The sequence below is a fragment of the Phacochoerus africanus genome, chromosome 1 (genome assembly GCF_016906955.1).
Source record: "Phacochoerus africanus isolate WHEZ1 chromosome 1, ROS_Pafr_v1, whole genome shotgun sequence".
Taxonomy (NCBI): Eukaryota; Metazoa; Chordata; class Mammalia; order Artiodactyla; family Suidae; genus Phacochoerus; species Phacochoerus africanus.
The window spans coordinates 224,812,599-224,835,649 of NC_062544.1; the positions used below are offsets into that span (position 1 = coordinate 224,812,599).

General features: G+C 40.5%; 1 protein-coding gene across 3 annotated transcripts in view; it reads left to right on the forward strand.

Moving 5' to 3' along the window:
• Nucleotides 1-23,051, forward strand: part of LSAMP (limbic system associated membrane protein) — a 623,529-nt gene that overhangs the window by 563,540 nt on the left and 36,938 nt on the right. For all 3 annotated transcript variants that reach the window (XM_047791769.1, XM_047791752.1, XM_047791762.1), the window contains exon 4: nucleotides 19,061-19,195. In XM_047791769.1, coding sequence (XP_047647725.1) covers nucleotides 19,061-19,195 — 135 coding nt within the window. The remainder of the gene's footprint in view (nucleotides 1-19,060; nucleotides 19,196-23,051) is intronic.

The following is a 23,051-nucleotide window of genomic DNA, read 5'->3' on the forward strand; positions in this document are numbered from 1 at the left end:
TTGTATTGTCTTCTTATGCTTTGTTGTATTTTCCCAGGACAGTGCTGAATGTATAATAGTCAAATTAAATTCTCTAATGTACTTTTTATTCTGAAGAGCTGGTACTCGCTGCAAAGGGGAGCCACCCTTCCTGTATTTGTAGACTCTCTCTCTCTCTCTCTCTCTCTCTCTCATGAAATAAAGAGTTCCACCCCTATGAAGAACCCAAGCTGTCATTCTCTCAGTCATATTTGGCTTTTCACTTAGTGGCTATCAAAGTTTGGATGATTGGCAGTTTACCTACCATCCCTTTACATTACTTGATTTTGATTTATCTCTTGAGCATAATTGCATTGATTTGTCCTTTGAGAGCTATTTAATAGTTTCCAAACTGCAGTTCCCATCGTGGCTCAGCGGAAACAAATCTAAGAACGATAAGGTTGCAGGTTTGAACCCTGGCCTCGCTCAGTGGGTTAAGGATCCGGTGTTGCTATAAGCTGTGTTGTAAGGTCGCAGATGGAGCTCAGATCCTGCGTGGCTGGGGCTGTGGTGTAGGCCAGCAGCTGTAGCTCCAATTGAACCTCTAGCCTGGGAATCTGCATAGCTGCGGGCACGGCCCTAAAAGGCAAAAAAGCAAAAAAAATAGTTTCCAAACTATGTACTAAGGAACACCAGTGTTCCAGAAACTGAACATAGTGGTTCTGCTGCCCAAATGGAATACTGGCACTCTTTTACTGATCATAGAAGGAATATTACTGAATAAAATAGAATTTTATTGATTGAAGGTTGTCCCATAAAACATTCTCAAAATTTTTCAATGTCTATGCTATTTCTTTCTGAATTAAAATCTAACAATCCAATGTATAGTACACACAAAATCATGTAATCAAATATTTAGCTTCTTGTATTTGATATATTGCTAGACAGAGAGTGCTACAATTACCCAGTGCTCTGCTACTTGAAAAATTTTAAGAACCTATGTCCCGAACTGTAATTTGGGAAAGTTACTAGTATCTTTTCCAGAGAGGAAATTAAATCTATATGATTACATTTAGTGAAATCACTTTTAAACTTTCAGTTAAACTTTCTTTTAAATATGTATGCCTCGGGTTTTAAATTTTCAACTCTTTAGTGAAAAATATATTTTTGCCAGGTTAGGGAGTAATTCCACATTCCTGCTAACCAAAATTTTGTCACTTAGTTTTCTCCAGCTGTCCCAGAATATATTTTTTACACTCCCTCCTATTTTCTTTCAAATACCTTTCATTTTTAAGTTGCTTTAAGATGTTCCAACTCTGACTCCTTGATGTAAAGAGGGGTAGTTTCTCAATAGCCATTGCTTGGACTCAGGGAGGGGGAGGTCAGACATCTGACTATTTGGGAATTTTGTTCTTTTGTTTAGTGTGGATCCAACCTAGCCATGCTCTAACCAAGGTATAACTCACACATGCAGTTCATGTGCAATCAGCACCTCCGTTTCCCATGGCAACGACTAACAGCTCTCACCCATGATGTCACTCAACAGTTCTGTAGGTAAGCAGTTCATTAGATAAGCATTGAACATAGGGACAAAACTTTTTCATTATCCCTGATGTGCCTTGATCATCTGCCCTTAGACCACTGGAACTGTATCAAGACCAGGGAGGGACATTGATCTTAAAAAGCTGTTTGAGGAGTTCCTGTCATGGCTCAGTGGTTAACGAATCCGACTAGGAACCATGAGGTTGTGAGTTTGATCCCTGGCCTTGCTCAGTGGGTTGAGGATCTGACGTTGCCATGAGCTGTGATGTAGGTTGTTCCCGTGTTGCTGTGGCTCTGGCGTAGGCCAGCAGCTACAGCTCTGATTAGACGCCTAGCCTGGGAACCTCCATATGCCACGGGAGCGGCCCAAGAAATGGCAAAAAGACAAAAAGACAAAAAAAAAAAAAAAAAACCTCTGGTCCTTTAAAGAAGACTAAAGGTTATCACTGTGTTGTCAGGCATGACCACTCCAAACTTTTGTGACCCCGAAACTTGCCTATACCCAGCTACTTTTGCAATCATAGGCTCATTCTGTTCACTTACTTTCCGATATGTAGAATGACAGGTAACCACTTATTAGCATGGTTATTTTATGTCATATCCAGATCAAGTCTTTTTGTGAATAGGCTTAGGTTCAACCAACTAAAACAAACCTCTCTGTCCTGACAGCCAACAGGCTGATTTTGTAGTTATCTGTGAGTCTGTGCTAGGCTATTGTAATTTTTTTTTCCCACATGCCCAGGGCATGTGGAAGCTATTTCCTGGGCCAGGAATCAAATTTATGCCACAGCAGTGATAAAGCAGGATCCTTAACCCGTTGAGCTACCAGGGAACTCCTAGGCTGTTGTAATTCTGATAACATTTTCTCCCTGCTCTTATACTTCCCCGAGATCTGATTTACTGCATTTCTTCCTGTGACCCCCCCACGCCTCCTTCCATTACCTTCTTATTTGGGGCACGACTTCCTCCTCATCCTTTTCTGCTTTCACATCTTCCTGTGGTCAACTTTGTCCCTGAACACTGCAGGTCAGACAGTGTCGCCCAAGAGCCACTGCTAAGTGTCCCTTCAGGTGAAACCATCTGTAGAAAGGTGGTGTTTTGAGGTGTGTAACTTTTTTTCACTTTGAAATTGCAAGGTATTACTCCACATCAGTAAATGTAGAGATATTGATGTAATCAGGTTTAGCCTTCTGGAAACCAGCAATATTTTAGAATAGTATCCAAGGCAGAAGGGGGCTGAGGAGATTTGAGAGCCTAGTGATTTTTTGAAGACATTCCAAGACCTCCTGCTCAGAATTTACCCAATTATCTTCTGAAAACCTGGATATGATTGCTCTCATCAAGATATGGATCAGCAAGTTTAAAAGATCACCTAGCATGACCTCAAATGAACCCAAAGACTTCTGGTGTGTTTTATACCTATTCCAAGACTGGCTCATTTATAAGTGCCATAAGCCGTGACCTTTTTATCCCTATTTGCAACTCTTTCACACCAAGACTTAGATATTCCTGAGAATGATTTTCTGTCTCAGTGTTACCTCCAACATCTAGACAAACCAAGCCAGAGCAGATTCAGTATATCTGAGCTGTGCACAAACCCCCTTCCTCTAAGAGTGTCTTCTTCTTCCAATCCAATCCTACCCATTCCCCAGAACCTCTTTCTGCAACTACCTCTCCTGATTACCAGCAGGCTGACAAGTTCCTTAGGTGTTCATTGAAGATTAAGACATTAGCTGATAAAAGGTATAACTGTTTGCATTAATACTTGCATTGTAAAAGAAGTCTTAATGGGAAAATAATTAAGCTTTAAAGTTTGATATCTTTGAGGCAATTTATCCTGCTTGGCAACCTGTCAGATCTCACCACACAGGCAGCCCCTGCATTATATCACCTTATCTGCCTGAACCTCATGCTGGCCACATGTAATTTCAATGTAATTCTATAGCCAGAATACGGAAGTATGGGGTAGAATAGCTTGGAATCCTATGTAATGTGATCCAAAGGAATTAAATCTCTCACCTGTTTAGAAATTAATGTACTCTTAGAAGATCTTCTAATCCTTGAGAAGGTCACCAGCCATTCATCATTCTGCAAGTTCACGGATAGCTTATCCACCGGTCAAAGGTGCTTTTGTAACAAAATTCAAAATAATGGAGGTAAGAAAGTTTGTGTTTTCTTATCCAACTTTGCATGTAAATGACCTATTCTCTGTTATTTTTGCAATATGAAAATCTAGTAATCATGCCAAGCAAAACACAATGAACCTCAGGAGAGAGAGGAAAGTAGAGGACAGTAGACAATTGGGAACTGGGACAGAAGCTTTGTTCAGAGTTCCAGGCAGGCGAGCAGGTAATCAGCATTGGCTTTTTTCAGGAGCTAGTATCTAGTAGTGGTAGACAAGATGGAGATTAATCCCAGGAATAGAGATGAGACTTTTAAAATAGAAAAATAGATACAATTGTTTAAAACATTAGTGTCACACAGACATCTTGGCTCTGCCATTTACTATCTGTGTGATTTTAGGCAAGTTCCTTAACTTTGCTGAACTTAAGTAGCTTCATTTTAAATAAAGAGAAAAGAATACACCTATATAGATATATGAACTAGTGTATGCAAGGAGCTCAAGTGTCGCGAAGTGATACTAACAAATAGAGGAATTGTTAGCTCAGTGATGGGACTTGAGAGTCAAGTTCAATGCAGAACGTTGATTCTTCCCTTGATAATTTAACATTTCTCCCATAGTATCCCCTGACCTAAAAACTGGGTTGATTCTCAATTCCAGGTCAAGGTTAAACCTATGAGCTACTGTTAATTGAAATCCCTTGAGAGGAGAAAAGTGATGTGCCTCTGAATGTCAGACCACTAAGATCAGCTGGATAGTCCCAAATCTAGGTGTTCTTGAGTATCACCTACTGAGCTTTGTAACACATGGTTTTTTGGGCCTCACCCCAAGCAGTTCTGACTCATTAAGTCTGTGGAAGGGCCCATGATCTGCCTGTATAACAAGCTCCCAGTGTGGTTCTTACATATGTAGTCTATGGATCATACTTTGAGATGCACTGAGATAGATTCTGGCTGGAACCTGAGATAAGCTGATCACTATGCCTGGGCACATATTTTCATTTTTCTAAAATGAAAACAAAAGGGGAAATACGTTGATTCACATAGCTACTTTTTTCTTTCAAAAACAGTAGGAAGAGATGGAGTTCCTGTTGTGGCTCAGTGGGTTAAGGACCCAACATTGTCTCTGTGAGAATGCAGGATCAATGCCTGGCCTTGCTCAGAGGATTAAGGATCCCATGTTGCCACAAGCTATGGTATAGTTTGCAGGTGTGTCTTGGATCCAGTGTTGCCATAGCTGTGGCATAAGCCACAGCTGCAGCTCCAATTTGACCCCTGGCCCAGGAACTTCAACATGCTGCAGGTGCAGCCATAAAGAAGAGGAGAAAAAAATGCTAACAAGAGTTTAAAAATCCATCTGAAGATACGTGATTTTCTACACATATCTGATGTACAGAGGCCATGTATAAAGGGTATTGAGTAATGTATTAGTATATTGATTGAAGTTTATGGAGTACATAGATATTACATTCAAAAGGGTAATTTTTAATAGTCTTTGTAGAAAAGCCTGTGGCCTCACTTCAGTTAAGCCATTTCTAGGAAGTGTGTAATTATGGTCCAAGTCGCCTACTTCCAAATACGTGACCCTTGGCTAGACTCCAGAGACTCTGAAATAAATGAATAGCAGTGTACTGAGTAGAGATGCTCTCTCAGTCAGTTCAGGCTGCTATAACAAAGTATCATAGACTAGCTGGTTTAAACAACAAATATTTGTTTCTCACAGTTCTGAAGGCTAGGAAGTCTTAAGATCAAGGTGCCAGCAGATTCAGTATCTAGTGAGAACCCACTTCTTGGCTCACAGCAGTTTTTTTCCTGTGTCCCCATGTAGCTGAAGGGGCAGAAGAGCTCTCTGGGGTTTCCTCTTTTTTTTTTTCTTTAATTTTATGGCTACACCTGAGGCATATGGAAGTTCCCAGGCAGGGATTGAATCCAAGCCACAGCTGTGACCTACACCACAGCTGCAGCAATATCAGATCCTTTAATCCACTGCACTAGGTACCCGTGCCTCCACAGTGACCTGAGCCACTGTAGTCAGATTCTTAAACCACTGTGCCACAGCATGAACTCCTCCAAGGTCTCTTTTATATGGGCGCTACTCTCATTCACGAGAATTCTACCCTCACAACCTAAGCATCTTCCAAAAGCCACCACGTCTTAATACAATCACACTGAAGGTAGGAGTTCAACATGCAAATTTTTGGAGGACATATTTAATCTACAACAATATGCCTTGCAATTATTAAGTGTCTTAAACAAGCATGTGATAGGTCCTGGATGAAATCCATTAGCAACTGAATCTCTGTATGTACAGTTATTCTGTGTTGTTTCCTTGTAAAGTGAGAATGGAAAGTGAGAGAGGAAAACCTCCTGGAAAACCTCCTGGAGGTGAAAACTTCCTGGAGTGAAATGAAATGGCTTCAACACAGGCCTGGGAAGTTGTCTGGTATAAACAAATGATTTAGTACATTTATGTGTTTAGTTGAGATACAAAGTTCTGTGCTATATACTGTAAAAAAAAAAATACTGAGCCTAATATTTTATATGACAGATATTAGAAACTGTTCCTCCATCCTTGAAACGTCTCTATATAGACCCTATAAACTGTATAGGGTCTATACAGTTTATAGGAAGTTATTTTAAGGAAGTTATTTTGTAGTTCTTGCCAGGTAGGCCCTGGGGGGCCTAAGCCACTAGTGAATTTAGAAGTTCCCAGTGAGAAAAGATAAGCTGAAAAGAAGTTCAGCTTGGACTGAAGGAATATAAACCAAGAAATGCACTAGGACAAAGAATGGGTTCTTCCTACCTACACCTCAGCCTTCCTCTCCTTTCCTGGAAGACTCATAGTTCATGTCATTACGGAAAATCAGATTGGGATTGTTCTCAGAATATTCAGGTCCGATGGCTATGATGACAGCGAGGAACAGAGATTTCTGGGTAATGGTGCTGCATAGAGGAAGTAGGCTATGAATCAGTGATAGAAAGAGAGCAGAAGCCTCCAGCCTTGGAGGCATGGACTTAGTGACAACTAGATGATGGGGAAAATTCATAGTTTAGCCCTACTTTAGCTCCACCTGGGGACCAGAGTGCAGTCTGAGTGCCAGTGACGCGGACCAAAGAGCAATCAAGCACACTGGTATGCAGGGTGGAGGAAGGGGAACAGGAAGGGGAAAGGCATCTGACTGTGCATCCAGGTGCCTGCCACCTGCAGGGTCAGCACAGAAGTCCCAGCCCTCTCAATAGCAGATGCAGAGCTTCCAACAATTGGCCAGGCTCAAGTCTCACTGCTTCAGGGTGGAGTGGGCCTGCAGGTCACAATTCTTAAATAGACGCAGAGCAGGAGGTAGGGTGGAACAGACAGTGCCTGAGTCCAGTCATTAAACCTTCTTATTGCCGAGCTAATTAGAGAATTGCTCAGATTTTATGTGATATCAACTTCCTTACCATCATCCCTCCTGTCATTTGGTATTGGTGTCTTATTTTCCTATTAATTCTTCTTACCTTATGCCAGAAATAGAAAAATCTCAGAGACTTTCTTTTTCATTATAAGAAGCTTGCCCTGAGGAGACAGCTGCCAGGGTGGGTATGTCTTTCCCCTGTATTGAAATTATTAAATCCAATTCCATTTTTAGGAAACTTTTAATATGAAAATAATATATGATCTATGTCAAATATTCAAGGAGTATAGGAGGGCATAAAATGAAGAGAAATTCCCTGACCACACACTTCTGGCTCTATTATTCCATAATCCAGAAATCAGACTGCTACTAATATTGTGTAGACATTGTGTATATATAAGCAAATGTGTTCATTTGTTTTAAAAAAGCATATATATGAAGGTTCCTTCTTTGGCATAGTGGTTTAAGGATCCAGGTTGTCTCTGTGGCAGCCTGTGTTCAATCCTCGGCCCTGTGCAGTGAGTTAAGGATTCAGCATTGCTGCAGCTGTAGCATAGGTCATAGCTGTGGCTCAGATCCCTGGCCCTGGAACTTTCATATGCCACGGATGTGGCCATAACAACAACAAAAAAGCACATATATGCATGTGTATAACTTAACACAAAGTAGATATACTATACATAGTATTTGATAACCAATATATCTTTGTATTACTAGATAGCATTATATTACATTAATGAAATTTTCTTAAGCAAATACATTTATATGAAAAGCACAATAGATAGGAAGCACATAATATATACCGGATATAAAAATTGTGGTAATCTTTTCCTTGCTTTGCTTTGTAATTTTACAACTATATAGTATTTGTGGAAAAAAGTAAATTAGTCTTACTGGTCTGTGATTTACATATGAGGGTATTTATACTATATTTATTTTATTTATTTCACTTGATATAAACATGGGAGATTTACATGGTGCCACATATAGCTCTCATCTTTTCATTTTCTATGCTATATAGTATTCTATTATATGAGTTGCAGCAATTTATTTACCCCCTACACAGTGTGGGGGCTTTCAGTTGCTGTGAACATGACAGCACATAGTAGTGGAATCGCTGGATTATATGCATGCCCTCAACTCTAGTAAATATCATCAAACTCTCTCCAAAAGTGGTCAGTCCAGCTTACTGACTTTGCAAATTCAACTTTTTAAGGAATTTGGCTCTTTCATGTCCTATACGTTATAAATACATTTTTCATCTTATAATTTATGTATTAACTTTGTTAATAAAGGGTTTGTACTGTGGGAAATTTTTTTCTTTTTATACATAGTCAAACTAATTAATCTTTTTTTCTTTATGGGCTCCTGTGTTTTATGACTTGCTTAGAAAGGTCTTTCCTTCCTCAATATTATCAAACTATAATTTTTAAATACTCTTATAATTAAGTTTTTAATTTTGACTCATTTGACTTATCTTAATTTGTTCTGGTGAATAACATGAGGTGTTTTTGTTTTGTTTTTTTTTCAAAATGGATAATGTGTTGTTTCAACACCATCATAGCAACAATAAGCTAAAAAGATAACTCAATAGGTAATTAATTACAGTATTGTCATACAAAACTATGTTTTTTCTGAGTATGACTAATATCAAATAGATAATGGCAAAAGGACCCTATTCAGTAGAAATAAGAAAATATAAAATATAGAATAAGCTTACTGTAAAATTCTCAGGACTTGGGAAGAGAGGGAAATGATGGGTGAATAAAGACTTACATGTGGTATCTTATTCTTGCATAGGCAGACTCAAAATTGTAAAGATATATCTTTCTAAATTAACCTATAAATCCAATATAAACCCAATAAAAAGACCAAATACTTATTTGTGTCTGATTTAGGAGATAATTCTGAATTTCATAAGAAAAAAGATAGGTGGAACCAATCAAGAAAATTCTGACAAATGACTATTCATATCTTTCATTAGAATTTATTAAAAGCTAGGGCAATAATATAATAGGAGACTGGCCTAGGAGTAGTCAAAAGGAATTAAAAAAAAAACAAAACAGAATCAAGAAACCAACCAAGTTGTAATTAGGAGTAGCATTTAAAAATCACTGAGAAAATATGGTAATAGTATTAAAAAAATAGTCCAAGTATTTCATTCCCGAAGCATTTAATCAATTTCCCACTCAGGTGAAATACAGTCAGAGCCTTCCAGAGCTGCTTAATTGTATCTATCCCTGATGAGAATGTAAGTTCCATAAGAGTTAGGAATAATATCTTTCTTCTACTTCCTCTATTTCTTTTCTCTCCTATTTAAATTATCGGCAGGCCCACGGTAGCAAAAGCTATTTGTCAAGTGGCTGTGTTATTGTCCTGGGAAGCCCTAATCTCTACTATTTAGATCATAATCAACTTGCACATGTATTTCTAAGTATTTAGATCTTCCTATAGTAAAAATGTATGTTTTGAACTGTTATCCTTCTGCAGCATTCAGAGGTACCCCATCTCTATCCCCTTTTCCCGCTTGATGGTTAATTCCTTCTTTTTGTCTATAGTTACCTTCTTCTGTCTACAAAGACCTCGGAAAATAAGTGAACCAATGACGAAATGAAGTGTAATAGAATAAGTAGTTTTATTCTTCATTTATATCCAGTTGTTTAGAAGAAATCTCCACTTGAATGTCCTTTAAGCATTCGAATCCAACAGGTAGAAAAACTCATTTTTATGACACACACCCCCTGCCGCATAAAAATATCATCCAGTCCACAAATCAGTCAGGCCGGGAACTTTGGGGTTGTCCCTTCACTTTAATTAGAGTGGAGTATGTGAAAGCAGCAACCTCCCATCAAGCTAAGGCGGTCTTGTGGGCTTTCTTCATTTCAATCATTTGAACCTCTGCGGTGGCCTTTTTCTCTCCCTTTGTTTTTATTTTTAAACGAAGTAGAGGAAACATCCTCATGCAGTGCTTTTTAAATGAAGTGACTTGTCAAGTCAGAGACTGTGGCAGTAATCTGAAAGGTAGTAAATTTAGCGACCCTCACTTGCACTGACAGCCTGTCACGTGCTTAAAACATAAATAGCAGTGGAGACACACCGCTGCTGTTTTCCTATTAATCTGTGGCCCATTGGCCTCATAGCCCTGCAGGAGCATGTGGGCCCGGCCTGGGAGGGGGACTGCTTTCCAGAGCATGCACAAGCCCCTCCTGGTCTCTCCCACTCCCCAACTCCAGTGTACTTGCTCCCAACTCTGCAGCCAGCCAGGCCCCTCCTCATTTCCACTGAGCTCCTTATGCTTCCCAGAGAGGCTGAAAAATCCCTGGGCAGGATTGAGGGATGCTGGTACACAGGGGGCTGCAACCCAAACTGAACACTGATGGGCTAATTCCTAATTCATACACTTTGGTCTAAAAAAACCAGACTCCTCACTATTATTTGTATTGACTCCTGGGCAACCCACCTTTTTTTAGATGAGCTTGCCCACCTTATGTTAAATGGGAACATTTTAAGAACATCACTTTACTTCCCACTTAAACCATTTTCTTTTCTGGCCTACTCGCATCCCTACCCCCTATTTTCTTTTCATTATTTATTGACTCTAAGCAGAAGCAGTTCTCTGAATTGGATTGAAGGACTCATTCGGCAGTGAGGCTAGCTGAAGAAGTGAGGCTGGGATGGGGTGGGGGATGTGAGGGCAATGAGGTCACTGTAACATCAGGGCCTGGGATGAAAGGACGGAGGGCCAGGTGGGGTCATTGCCCACTTTGCTTTAATTACCTTTCAAAAGCTTCAGTGGCAGCCACAAAACTTTGCCCAGCAATCCTTCTGCAGTGCAGTTGCCCTGCTGAGTTTAACACATTCGCTTACAAAATGCCAATTGATTTATGTGGCTCTTGAAAACAGCCACCGCTGCTCTCATCTCTCTTGATATTTAATCCTCAGCTATGGCAGAATTGCTAATGACAGGTCGCCGAAGACCCCTACTGTTCTGATGACAATGGTGGAAGACCTTGGTTGTTGCTTCCTCTGACCAGCAGCTCTAATCTCTGCCTCACTCCCTTCCTAGGAAATAGTCGAAAAAATAATCACCATCGGCAGAAATGTTTATGTCTGTTTTATTCCAAAAGAGTCTTCTAAGTACTTTGGTTTTTTTTTTCAGTTTTATCTCTTTACCTCTTCTTCTCCTCATCCCAGAATAATAAAAAAGAAGTAAGACAGTGATTCCCTGCTTTATGACACAGTACTACATCATGCAAATGTTCTACCCTCCCTACTACAGTGGCTTGAATTACTACCAACGTATATATTACAAACACGTTTAATCCACATTTAGCCATAGTCTCTTAGCAGCTCCATATTTTTGAGTGCCTGTGGAATGCACACCCCAGGATGTTCCAACCTGATACCAGCTTTGTCAAGAACGAAGCTCACTATCTTCACTCCAAAATACACACTCTTCCCTAATTTCCCCAAGGGTACCAACTGAACTGAAATATGCTGTAATAGGATACATTTCTTCATATCCAAGAAAACTAAGTGGACTACAGGAGACTCCAGGGCAGGTGAGGGCCCAAGAATGTGGCACACTTTCCTTCTCCTGTCCTCATAGATACCACCACTCTTTCCTACTGAGTCAAGCTCTGCCTCAGCATCCTTCTCAACATCCCACTACCGGTAGCCACTGCCAATTAGTCAGGGGTGATGATGACTATTTAACAACCCGGAAGAACCATCTCCACTTTCACAGCAGTTCACAGGGCAGCTTCTCACACTACAGGTTGGAACTGAGTACCAAGAAACTAGCACCCAGGGTAAGTGGTATTGATATAGAAAGGAAATTAAATAAATTAAATGTCCACGGAATTGATCCAAGCTTCTCCACCATGTTTTCTCAAGGGAGGAAGGAAGAAAGGATTGAAGGAAGAAAGCTTCAAACAAGTTATTTTTTAAAATGTCATTTTACTCAGTACCTTATGGGTGCCAGAAGGCTCCACTGCATCATCATTGAGATGCAGCGATACTGAACACAGCAAATCCAGAAACTTCACACCACCCCTCACACCCTAGCCCATGTCCTGCTGTCACATCACGTTGCTCATTTCTTCTGCATGGAGAACTCTATTTCAAGCAAGATAACCAATCTGCCACACTCTTTTACAATGGGCTGGCTCTGCATTTTTCAGCTTCATGAAAACTCACTTCTCCCAGTATGTCTTTCCTAATATAAGAGCCTTCTACACTGTTGCTGTAGCTCCATTGCTGTCTGATGACCTTCATGTGCACCAATGGCTTTATATTGCTTTTTTCAGGGACCACAGTAAATAAGTGCCTGGGGCTAAACTTTTAAATGCCAACTTTTTTCTCATTTATTGCTTTATTTGATTCTGTTGACGAGGAAGTTAAGTAGACAAACCTTATAAAAGCCAAAGTCTTTTTACTTTCCTTATCTATCACTAAGCTATATTATTTTGGAAGTTCCTCCAAAGTCCCATTCTCAACGTCATGTTTTATATTCAGAATACAGAAATAGAGCAGATTCTGAGAGCTAAGAATTTAGCTAACTAGAATCTCTAATGATAAAAGTAGTAGTTATGCCTAGTTAGGAACTTGGGCTTTAAAGGTCCACAGACCTGTTTCAAATCTCAAGTCTTCCTTGATAACATTATGAACTTGGACAAGTTCCTTAAAATTCCTCTCTGACCCTGGGTTTCTCATCTGTAAGTGATCTGATTTCTTGAGTGCTGCAGCATCCAGCATGGTGCTGTGCCCTAGGGGTACAAAGAGGAGCAAAACCAGATGTGGTCCCTACAATGGAAGATTAACTGTGATCAACACAATGCCCCTTTGGAGAACTAAACATAGGGGGTCTTGATTCCAAGCCTAGCATTTAGAAGGGCACAACAGTTTCTAAAAACTGACACCAAGTAGGGAGTAATGGTTAAGTATGCATACAGTAATGGAATGCCAAGGCCCGGGATTGGAAAGGATGGATAAATGGCAACTTCCGCTTGGATGCTGAGCTCAAACTATGTCAGCTAGCTGATATATATATATTGTATGTGAAAGCAAAAATGCAAACCATAATGAACTGGATCTCTCTGGATGCCAGGAAAAATAATGCTGGGCATTCTTCTTTGTTTCGCCCATACTCATTCATAGAGCCAAAACCAGTTGTGAATCTTTCTTGGCATTGTGCTTGCCTCTGATTTCAGGGTACTAACTACACCCTTTGGGGCTACGGAAGGCATGGGGCCAATTTGCATAATCCACACCCTGTCGTGTCTTTTCAAATAGGGACCATTTCTACTGCAGGGTAACCTACCCATTCCCTTCCAAGTAAGCTCAAATATCTTAATAGTCAAATGCCTCTGTCTCTAGAGAACACTCTCTTCTTTCATTTCTATTCTTCTAATTCTTCCTTATAATCATCCTCATTGTATTACTTCTTTCAGTTTCCCCCTCTCAGTCTCTTCAATACATTAGTGTCTCCTGGGTCTCCTTTTTTTCTCCTGTGATTGCTGCTCTAGCAACTGTGTCCTCTGCCCACCCCTGCTTTCCTTCAATCACAGAGCATTTGCCACGCTTCACCCCTCCATTGATGGGTGATGAGAGGTGGGGATGAGAAGTGGTTTTCACCTTTGGACAGAAACGTTGTCAAACATAAAGGCTCTCAGGTGGGATATGAAGCTGAGAAACAAAAATTTCAAAGGATCTGGAGAGAGACATGGCTGGAAATGTAAACAGAACCTCATCACAGGCATATTTTTTTTTCCAGACTTCTTGTGTTCTTTCTTCCTTCCTTTTTTAAGCATGTTTATGTGGAACCCGATGTGCAAAAAAAAAAAAAAAAAAAGTAAAGAAAGAAGCAAAAACAGGAACAGGTGAGTATGTTGTTAGGATGAAAAAAAAGGAAGAAAACATGAAATGTACTGTAAGAACAGAAACTTGTTACAAGCATTTGAAGTTGGCACAGGAAACTTCAAATGGCATCATTGATTTGCAATCCATTTTTCTTTTATTTTAGAGTTAGAATTTCATAGCTAGCTTTTGCTCACCCTCTTCACTCCTCTTTAGGTCATAGACTCACACAAACACACACATAAAAACACATATATCTTGCAAGACAAGCTCCACTTCTTTGCTTTTCATTAATCTGTATATGTGTTTGTGTATATAGCCAATGTGTTTATAGTCACTTGTAAATATTCAAATTTAGGTGGGGAAAGGGATGTCAACTGCATTTAAAACCCAACTTCCCTTCTGTAAAGTAATGCTCTGCAGAGATATTATAAGATTCCTCTTAGAATAGTGGCAGGGAGAAATGCTTCATCCATTTCCTGACAAGTAAGAATCCTTGAAATTCTACGTTTTTTAAGTCAGAAAACACTCAAATTTAACAAGTTTTCTAAATTGTATTTTCTATGTTTCAAATAAAGGAAAAGAGAGCTGTCATAATGATGATTAGGGTAGCAGTTTATTTTATTTATTTATTTATTTTCTTTTTAGGCCTGCACCTGCAGCATATGGAAATTCCCAGGCTAGGGGTCCAATTGGAGCTGCAGCTGCCAGCCAAGCCAGAGCCACTGCAAAGTGGGATCTGAGCCGCGTCTGTGACCTACACCACAGCTCATGGCAACACTGGATCCTTAACCTGCTGAGCAAGGCCAGGAGTTGAACCCACATCCTCATGGATACCAGTCGGGTTTGTTACCACTAAGCCTCAAGGGGAACTCTGCAGTATCTTTTTTAAAATTCCAAGTAGGGCACAGGTTTTCATACCCTGGAAATTTTTCAAAAATAGGCCTGTTGTGTTTAGTGAGCAAATATTAGTTAATGCATATGCTGTTTCCCAAAAGTTAGAGTGAATGGTTATAGGTACATATAAAGAGCTGTTTGTAAGTTTGCCCTGTGTATGTGTGACAAGGAAGAAAGATAGAATGGGAGAGAGAGAAGCACCAAGGAAATGTATTTCATTTCGGTGGGCTACTTGCTTCCAAATGCCTGGTGAACCTTGGAAATCTAAATAAATCAACCTTTTGGACGTGAACTCTGCAGGTTTCAGCAAAGCATGGTCCTCTGAAGGCACTGTATTCAGAAGATAGCACCTGGCTTAATGGGAGCTGTTCCTGACTGACTTGCTGCTACATTAGGGAGTACAGAAGAGAACACTTTCCTCCTGCCATTAGCTTGAGGCCCTTCTCTCTGACTTATGAAGAGCTAATATGTACAACTTGAGTAAACAGTGGCTAAGAGGGGATATGCTAATAATGTGAACAGTTGGAAAGGTATATCCACTGAGGAGGACGGGAAGTTATTTCGCCTGGTAGCTGAATATTGCCAGGAGACACAGAGGCACATTAAGCAAAGGGAGATTGAAACTAAACACCAGATCCCAGAATAAATACAACACTCGGCGACGTGAGCAAGCTTGTGGAAATAGGTTGAGATGTTTAAAATACCAAAATACTGAAATTTGCATTTCAAGTAAACATTATACAAGGGCAGAAAATGAAAGATAGGAGCAAGAGAAGGGCCCATGTTAGTTCTGGCCTAAGAATTTTCTCAAGGTTGAGTGAGTATAAGGAGATGGACCGGATCCCTGGGTTGAGAGAAGCTAATCAGAGGAAACTGATGGGATAGGAGAAAAAGAGCCTTGATGGGGATAGACAAGGGGGGCCAAGGGAGAAGAACAAGAGGATCTAAGGGCACCTTAAAATTCTGTGACTCAGGATTAACGTGGTGAATTCCATGCCTTGAAACAAGAAACTGAAACTGGTCAGGTGAAAGGAATGGCATTGTGCCCATTTCCACCTGGAGGTCTGCTGGTGTCTCCATACCTTTTCCTGAAGTAATAAATCCACATAGCAGGCACATCCTCGGGTCATGCCCCATCCAGCCTTTGAGCGGCAGAGGACTCAGCACACCCATCCTTGCCCAGAGAAAGGGTACTTTGTTAGGATCATTAAAAGGGAGTGGATTTATAATGCCAGCTTCTGTTACAGAAATACCACCTTTCAGTATTCATTATCTTAAGCTAGAAGATGTGTTCAATCTGACTGTAGTTTTTGCTTATGTTTCTTCATTCAGTTCAGCTAACTCAACAAACATTTATTGAGTAACACATCTGTGCCAAACCCTGTGCTGTGCATTGGGATATTGCAAGACGTAGTCCCAATGAATCGACAATCTGGTTCTTTGGTTTCTAGAAGTAGAAAAGTGCCCATTTCCCTCAAGTCACTGTGGATCAATGAGAAATGCTTGAGTGAACTAGGAAAGATTATGTCTTGTGGGCAGAAGTCTCCTGTGGGTGCATAAAAAATAGACAAGAAGTGCCAGGATAAGAGTTTCAATTGAAGAGTCCAAGAGATAAAGGAAGGATGACAAGAAGGGCCCAGAGGTGTCATTTAACATTTTAAATTCCTGTCAAGAGTGCTGGATGGGGGAAGACCATCTAGTTTCTCTTCCCTCTCTTTGGCTTGTGTCTTGAGGCTCTCCCGCTGGAGTGAACTAGCTGTGCACGTCATATGCTGGAGACAGAGGCGGCCAGCAGAGGGCAGGAGAGGTATCAAAAGAGTTAGCAAAAGTGGCCTTGCTGCCTTAGGGGTGGGGAGTTTAGGGGAAAACTCCTCCTTCATCCTTAGGTGGTATTGGGAGAAATTCTTCCTAGAGACATGAGGTTAAAAATTCATCCCATGAAGATTTATTTTATTCTCTGCTTATCAGGAAAATAATGAGATGATAAATACTTATGCTAGTATTCATGTACGAATCTCAGGTCCGAAACCCAATTCATATTACTTGCTTTTCTCTAGGTCACCTTAATGTTTACCCTCATAGGCCCTTGGGAGGGCCTTGATTGTTGCTAAAAATCATCTTTTCCTCTCCTAGAACTGATCTATATCTTTTAGAAATTCAAAATGCTAGATAGGGCTCCGTTACCTTATTTCTGGGTATTTTACGGGGAGTGAGGGGAATTCAGTGCGGTTAACCACCTCTAGAAGACTATACTCCTTCTCCCTTTCTTCTGCTAACACCTCTGTACCTACCTAGGAATAATGTTGATGGATGAGGGAGCAGAGCATGGCAGAAATCCTAAACCATTCTAAACTCATCTTTAACTCTTTTTTTCATTATAACCCACCATTATTCTCAAAATCAATAATGCTGTCTTACTGTAAATTCTACCTTTGCACTCTGGATTTTTAATGAGCTCTCTCCTGTTTTGGCCTGAAATTGTCAGCCTTGCCTTTTGTCTTCAGGGTATTTATTTTTAGCCAGAAGATTCTTAGCATTGCTTAGTTGGCATGACTCTCAGTTCATAGTTACAGGTTTTCAGGAAAGACCTTTTTTTTTTTTCCCCTCCAAGCCCGAACTCTTCCCATCTAACCCAGTGAAGTGGACTATCACCCTTTCTAAGATTTGTTTTCTTTCCTACCACGTTCTACTTCTGTGTCATGAGAGGTCAAGCCTGACGACTTACATGACTATGGAGAAGAGAAAAGGCGGAAAAAAACACAGGCAGGAAAAAAATAGCCTCTTGTAAATAATATGCAGCTGTGCACTTACAGACTAATTCTAAAAAGGTTTCACTAGAAGCATGTGCTAGATAATGTGCAGGACTCCAAAGCAAAAACTTTTTATTTAACTATTGCCTTTTTGTTGTTGGGATTGAGGAGTTTCTTCACAATCATCAATATGACAATTGACAGATTTGAAGCTTGGTATTCCTGACAGTTGCATTATAGAATGTTATCAAAGAGGCTGTAGGTTTTATTGGGAACCTAGTTAACGGGCTTAGCTGACATATTTAGACAGTGAATTTGTCTCTGTGCTGAGTGTCTGCTATGTTGATTTGGCCAACAGGGAATTTCCAAAAAAGGAAAACAGCTTGTGGCATTTGAGCAGAGCTATTAATTGGTACCATTTAGTGGAGGATGACCAGGAGCAAGTTTGCTTCCTGGTGGCAGGACTGTGTTCTTTAGCACCCAGCTGCTCTGTGCTCTGTCCTAACCCAACAGCACTGGGGCTTATAACTTGAGGGTGAGGGGAGTTGCAATTAGCTAAAGTCAGTAGGCCTTTCCAACCAAGCTCAGTCCCCTTTCCTCTTCACCTTCTCTTACCCCTTTTTCTTTTCCTCCCCTTCCATTTCCTCTACCTCTTTCTCTCTCTCAATCCAGAAAAAAAAGTTGTTTAATCAGGGAAATTAACAAACCTGCCCATCTTGATATTTCTTTACAAAAGTGAACATATCCAACTTTCTGTAACTTTCCAAAAAGGGACCTTCAGACCCCCTAAGCCCCATGAGTTTAGCCAATATTTGGTACCCCACCCTCCATCCTCATGTGACAAAGTGCACCTCCAGCAGCACATTCTCTAAGAGCTGGTCCATGGCCTGAAAGCCTCACCAATAATGTAGTTTGACACTGAATAAGGAAAGCACAACTGCAGGACAGGGTTTCAAACATGACCTTTGTGAACAGAATTCCACATAATCTGGGGGAGAAGAGTGACAGTTTCTCAAAAGGAAGCCACTTGTCCTAATAGCAGCATTGGTTGAAAGAGTGCTCTGCAGCATGGGGTAATTGATGATGTCAGCACTTCAGTGGTTGCCCCTCTGACCCCTTTACAGTTTTCATGCACCTCCCCGCAATCCCCACTTTGCTCTAAGCCTTTAACCAGTGACTGATAATTGTAATGTCTAAACACTCCAGCTTCTTGACTCTTGGTCAGGACATCTTTGAAGTGGGACCTGTACTGTCCCCAGATTGGGCTGACCTGGCATTGCACCCCTGCTATGCTCCTTTCTCTTTCAGATCCTGTTTTTTTTCCCACTCCCCTACCATCTTTTCCTGCAATCACCTCCTCCTTAATTATTTCCCCTGGACTTTTGTTCTTGGGGTCTGCTTCTATAGAACCTGACCTCAGACCAAGCATATTGTCAAAGTATTGAAAAGCCATGTGGATTTATTGCTTTAAAAAAAAAAGAGGTGATCTGCTGCATATTATAAACTTAAAAAAAAATCACTCAAACCTCTATTTTTCAGGAAGAGAACTTGAAGGAGAAGAAGAATATCTGGAGATCCTCGGCATCACCAGGGAGCAGTCAGGCAAATATGAGTGCAAAGCTGCCAATGAGGTCTCCTCGGCGGACGTCAAACAAGTCAAGGTCACTGTGAACTGTAAGTATGACAGGAGCCAGCAGGTGCCATGTGCCCAGGGCCCACCTCCATCTCCAGCGAGCTCTAAAAATCCCCTTAGCAAGAGAACATTGCATTTCAAGCAGATGCCCCTCTGGTCAGGGATGCATATTTGTACTTTGGACACATCCAAGGGCAGGACTTGGCCTTTGAATTTGATAAATCAACTCGACCAACTCTAAATATATCCTGTAATGCATTTAACAATACACTCTGTCTTTTACTCATACTGTAGAATTAAGAAAACATGATCAGACAGCACTAGCATTTTCTGGCAATCATTATTCTGGTCTTTGTGGAGACCAAGGTCATACCACTTTGGAAAAGGCAACAATTTATACTTGCTTTAACTGGAATTTTCATCTTCATGCATTGTTTGTCAGGAGGGACTAATTCAAGATCATATTTTATCCTCTTCTATTGAACTAATTGGCCTTGGGGACAAATTTAAGCCACTGTGGTCAGATACCATGTGTCCTGATGGCTCCCAGGGGTTCCTGATAAGTTAATACCAGTTATCTATTTGTCCCAAAGTATGGGCATTAGAAAGGAAGATTTCACCAAGATGCATAGGTAAGTGGGCATACTTTGAACTTCTAAGATGAAAGGATCCTTAGATGTAGTTCAAAAGATGGGGGTGGGGGGCGGATCCATATGATATGTGTCAACCCAGCAAAGGAATAAAGAGAATTCGTTTACCCTGTTCAGTTAGGAGTGACTTTCTGTATCATTCAAATTCAAGTTCCACATCATATAACTGTGGCTAGTGACAGGGAAAAAGGGATGTCCTGACAGTTCTTCCCTCCTGTGCATTTAACACACACACACACACACACACATGCATGCTTCACACACACATGTACACACGTATGTGCATATAACACACATACACACATGCACAAAGGTGCACAGACACATGTGCATGGATGTTTTAACCCTTATTTGAAAAGATGCTTTGGACAGTGATAAGTTACTTCCTGTTTTAAGCATTCCACGCAGTTAACCTATGTGCCAGTGATTCTGTATTAAGTCCCTAGCAAGGTAGATCTAATTGACTCCATTTTAGAGTTTGAAGTCCAAGAAGGTAGACTTGCCTTTCCAAGTGACACAGAAAGCAAGTGTGAAGAAAGGGACTCAGACTCTAGCCTGTTCGATTCTGAAGTCCATGCTCTTAGAAGAAAGAGGAGGTTTTTTCAGCTCTCAGTACCTACTGTGTGCAGCACTGACTAAGGGATTTACATCTGTTATTTAATTCTCACAGTACACTCATGAGATAATCATCATTAGTCTGACTATAAGAATTTGGAAACAGGAGTTCCCGTTGTGGCGCAGTGGAGACGAATCCGACTAGGCACCATGAGATTGTGGGTTTGATCCCTGGCCTCGCTCAGTGGGTTAAGGATCTGGCATTGCTGTGAACTGTGGTGTAGATCACAGACTCAGCTCAGATCCAGCATTGCTATGAACGTGGCATAGGCCAGCGGCTGCAGCTCCAGTTAGACCCCTAGCCTGGGAACCTCCATATGCCGCAAGTGTGGCCCTAAAAAGCAAAAAAAAAAGCATTTGGAAACTGAGGCATAGGGAGTAAGGAATCTTGTCTTGGGTGACCTGGTCTACACTGGACTGCACTATTTCCTATGGCCATGCTGCAGCCTGGTGACCTTTGGAAACAGAAAGAGAAACCCCCTTCACCCCAGACCTAGAACAATCCAATAGATTTGATTCTGCCATAGCATTTATGACACTCATTTCCAAGAAGCAAGGGACTGCATTTGATAAGGTCTGAAGTGCTTTTATCCTGTTGCTGTCTATGATTTTTTAAGTAATAGAGTTTTGAAATGCCAAGATTACTATTCTTTTCCAGTCCTGGGTGTGTTTCAAAGACACATTAATGATCTCAATGTTATAAAATGCTTTAGGACCTTTTTTTCACATGAAAGGCAATTTTCCTGGTGTTTATATAAGTTTATAATTAGGTTAGTTGGCTTCTTTTATGTACACACAGCCATGCCATCATCTTCTACCTCTTCTGTGACTTTCGGAGTTAAGATTTTATTTTCTCTTAATTGACCTTCATCTTAATTAGATTTCTGAAAGTCCAATCATGGAGTACATAGAAAATATTTATGCTTCCATTGTGTGAAACATCAAAGCGGTCCGTGTTGCAGATGGTTCCCAAGATCAAAGCCAGCCGCCTGGGCCCTGTTATTATTAGCGCAATTAGTCTGACATTGCTCCTTCTTGACTGTCCCCAAAGTGTAACTTATAACAGAAGAAAATACTGATAATTTTCAAGAAAAGCCTTTTATTAAAATGTGAACTTTTCCTAGTGATTAGTGAACCACAGAAGAATATGGACAGGGCCTCAAGATTCAAAAAGACATATCATAACAAATTACATGGAAATCTATAATGAGCTTAGTCAAACAGCCAGTTAGGATAGACCTAGCACATGTTAGACCTTGTAAAAATTGCTCTGTAAATGTTAACAATGAATAGGTGAAAAACTCACAGGTAAACTCTGCCTTCTTAACATTTCTCCAAACTCTATGAATGATGCTGGTCACAAATCAGGAAACATGTTCTAAATAAATTTCCTTTGGAATCACCTTTTTACCAACACATTGTAAGCTGTGTTTATATTATATTAAAACAACTAGGCATTACACCTGTTGTTCTATTCAAACAATTCCCCCTACTTAAATGTAGTTGTATTAAGTAGATGAAGTCTCCAAGATTAAATTACAGAATAAGGTCTGTCTGGCTAGAAAAATGCATGCAAACTGAAAGATTTCCAATATCACCTTTGTCACTTCATATAAGCCTGCCTATTATGAAAATGTCCTGTGATTTAAGCTGATTCCCTCTTCCTTTTCTAGACACAAGGTTTGGAATTAGGTCAGGGGATCAAGATGGCTAAGATAATTAATGTCTGAATAGGTTATCATAATGGAGCAGAGCCAGAGTACCACTTAAAAAACAATCCCAGTGTTGGTGATTTTCTTCCACTAGCATCTCATTGATTCATTTACTCAATTGCCAGCAGATGTTTGTTGCAGGGCACTGAGAAGCCTGAGCAGTAAACAAAAGAGACAGAACAGTTCCTCCTGTTTAGCCCACAAGCTGAATTCTGCAGTCTCTCCTTCTTACTTCTCTTGAATAATCCTTCTCCACAGTTGGTCTACAGCACTGTGCATAGCCATCTGACATGTAAAATCTATTTTCTAAGTGGTAGGAGATCCTGGAGTTTACAGAAGCTAATTTATTGACCTGAAAGCTCTTCAACTAAATAAGCTTAGTATATTTTTGTACAATAGGCAGAACTTCTGTTTTCTTGTAACTTATAGTACTGCTGCCAATTTCTTCCAGATACCAGCCTAGGGACAACTGTCCTTTCATGTATAGGTTCTAGGTGTGATCCCTCAATTTCAATTCTCACAGTGCATTAAAAGTAGCTACTTTTGGGAGTTCCCACTGTGGCACAGCAGGTTAAGGATCCAGCATTGTCTCTGCAGCAGCTCGGGACACTGCCGAGGTGCGGGTTTGATCCCTATGCCAGTACAGTGGGTTAAGGATCTGGCATTGCTGCAGCTGTTGCATAGGTCGCATCTGTGGCTCTGATTTGTTCATTAGTCTGGGAACCTCCATATGCTGTGGGTTTGTCAAAAAAAAAAAAAAAGAAGAAGTAGCTACTTATGAATTTTTCTTATCCTGGTGTCAGTATCTCAAGGATAATGTCTAGTACATAGTAAGTGTAAATAAGGACTTGATTTTATTTAGAGCTTCTTATACTGGAAGCTTTTCCTATTCCTGGAGGAATCCTCAGAAACTGCCCCAG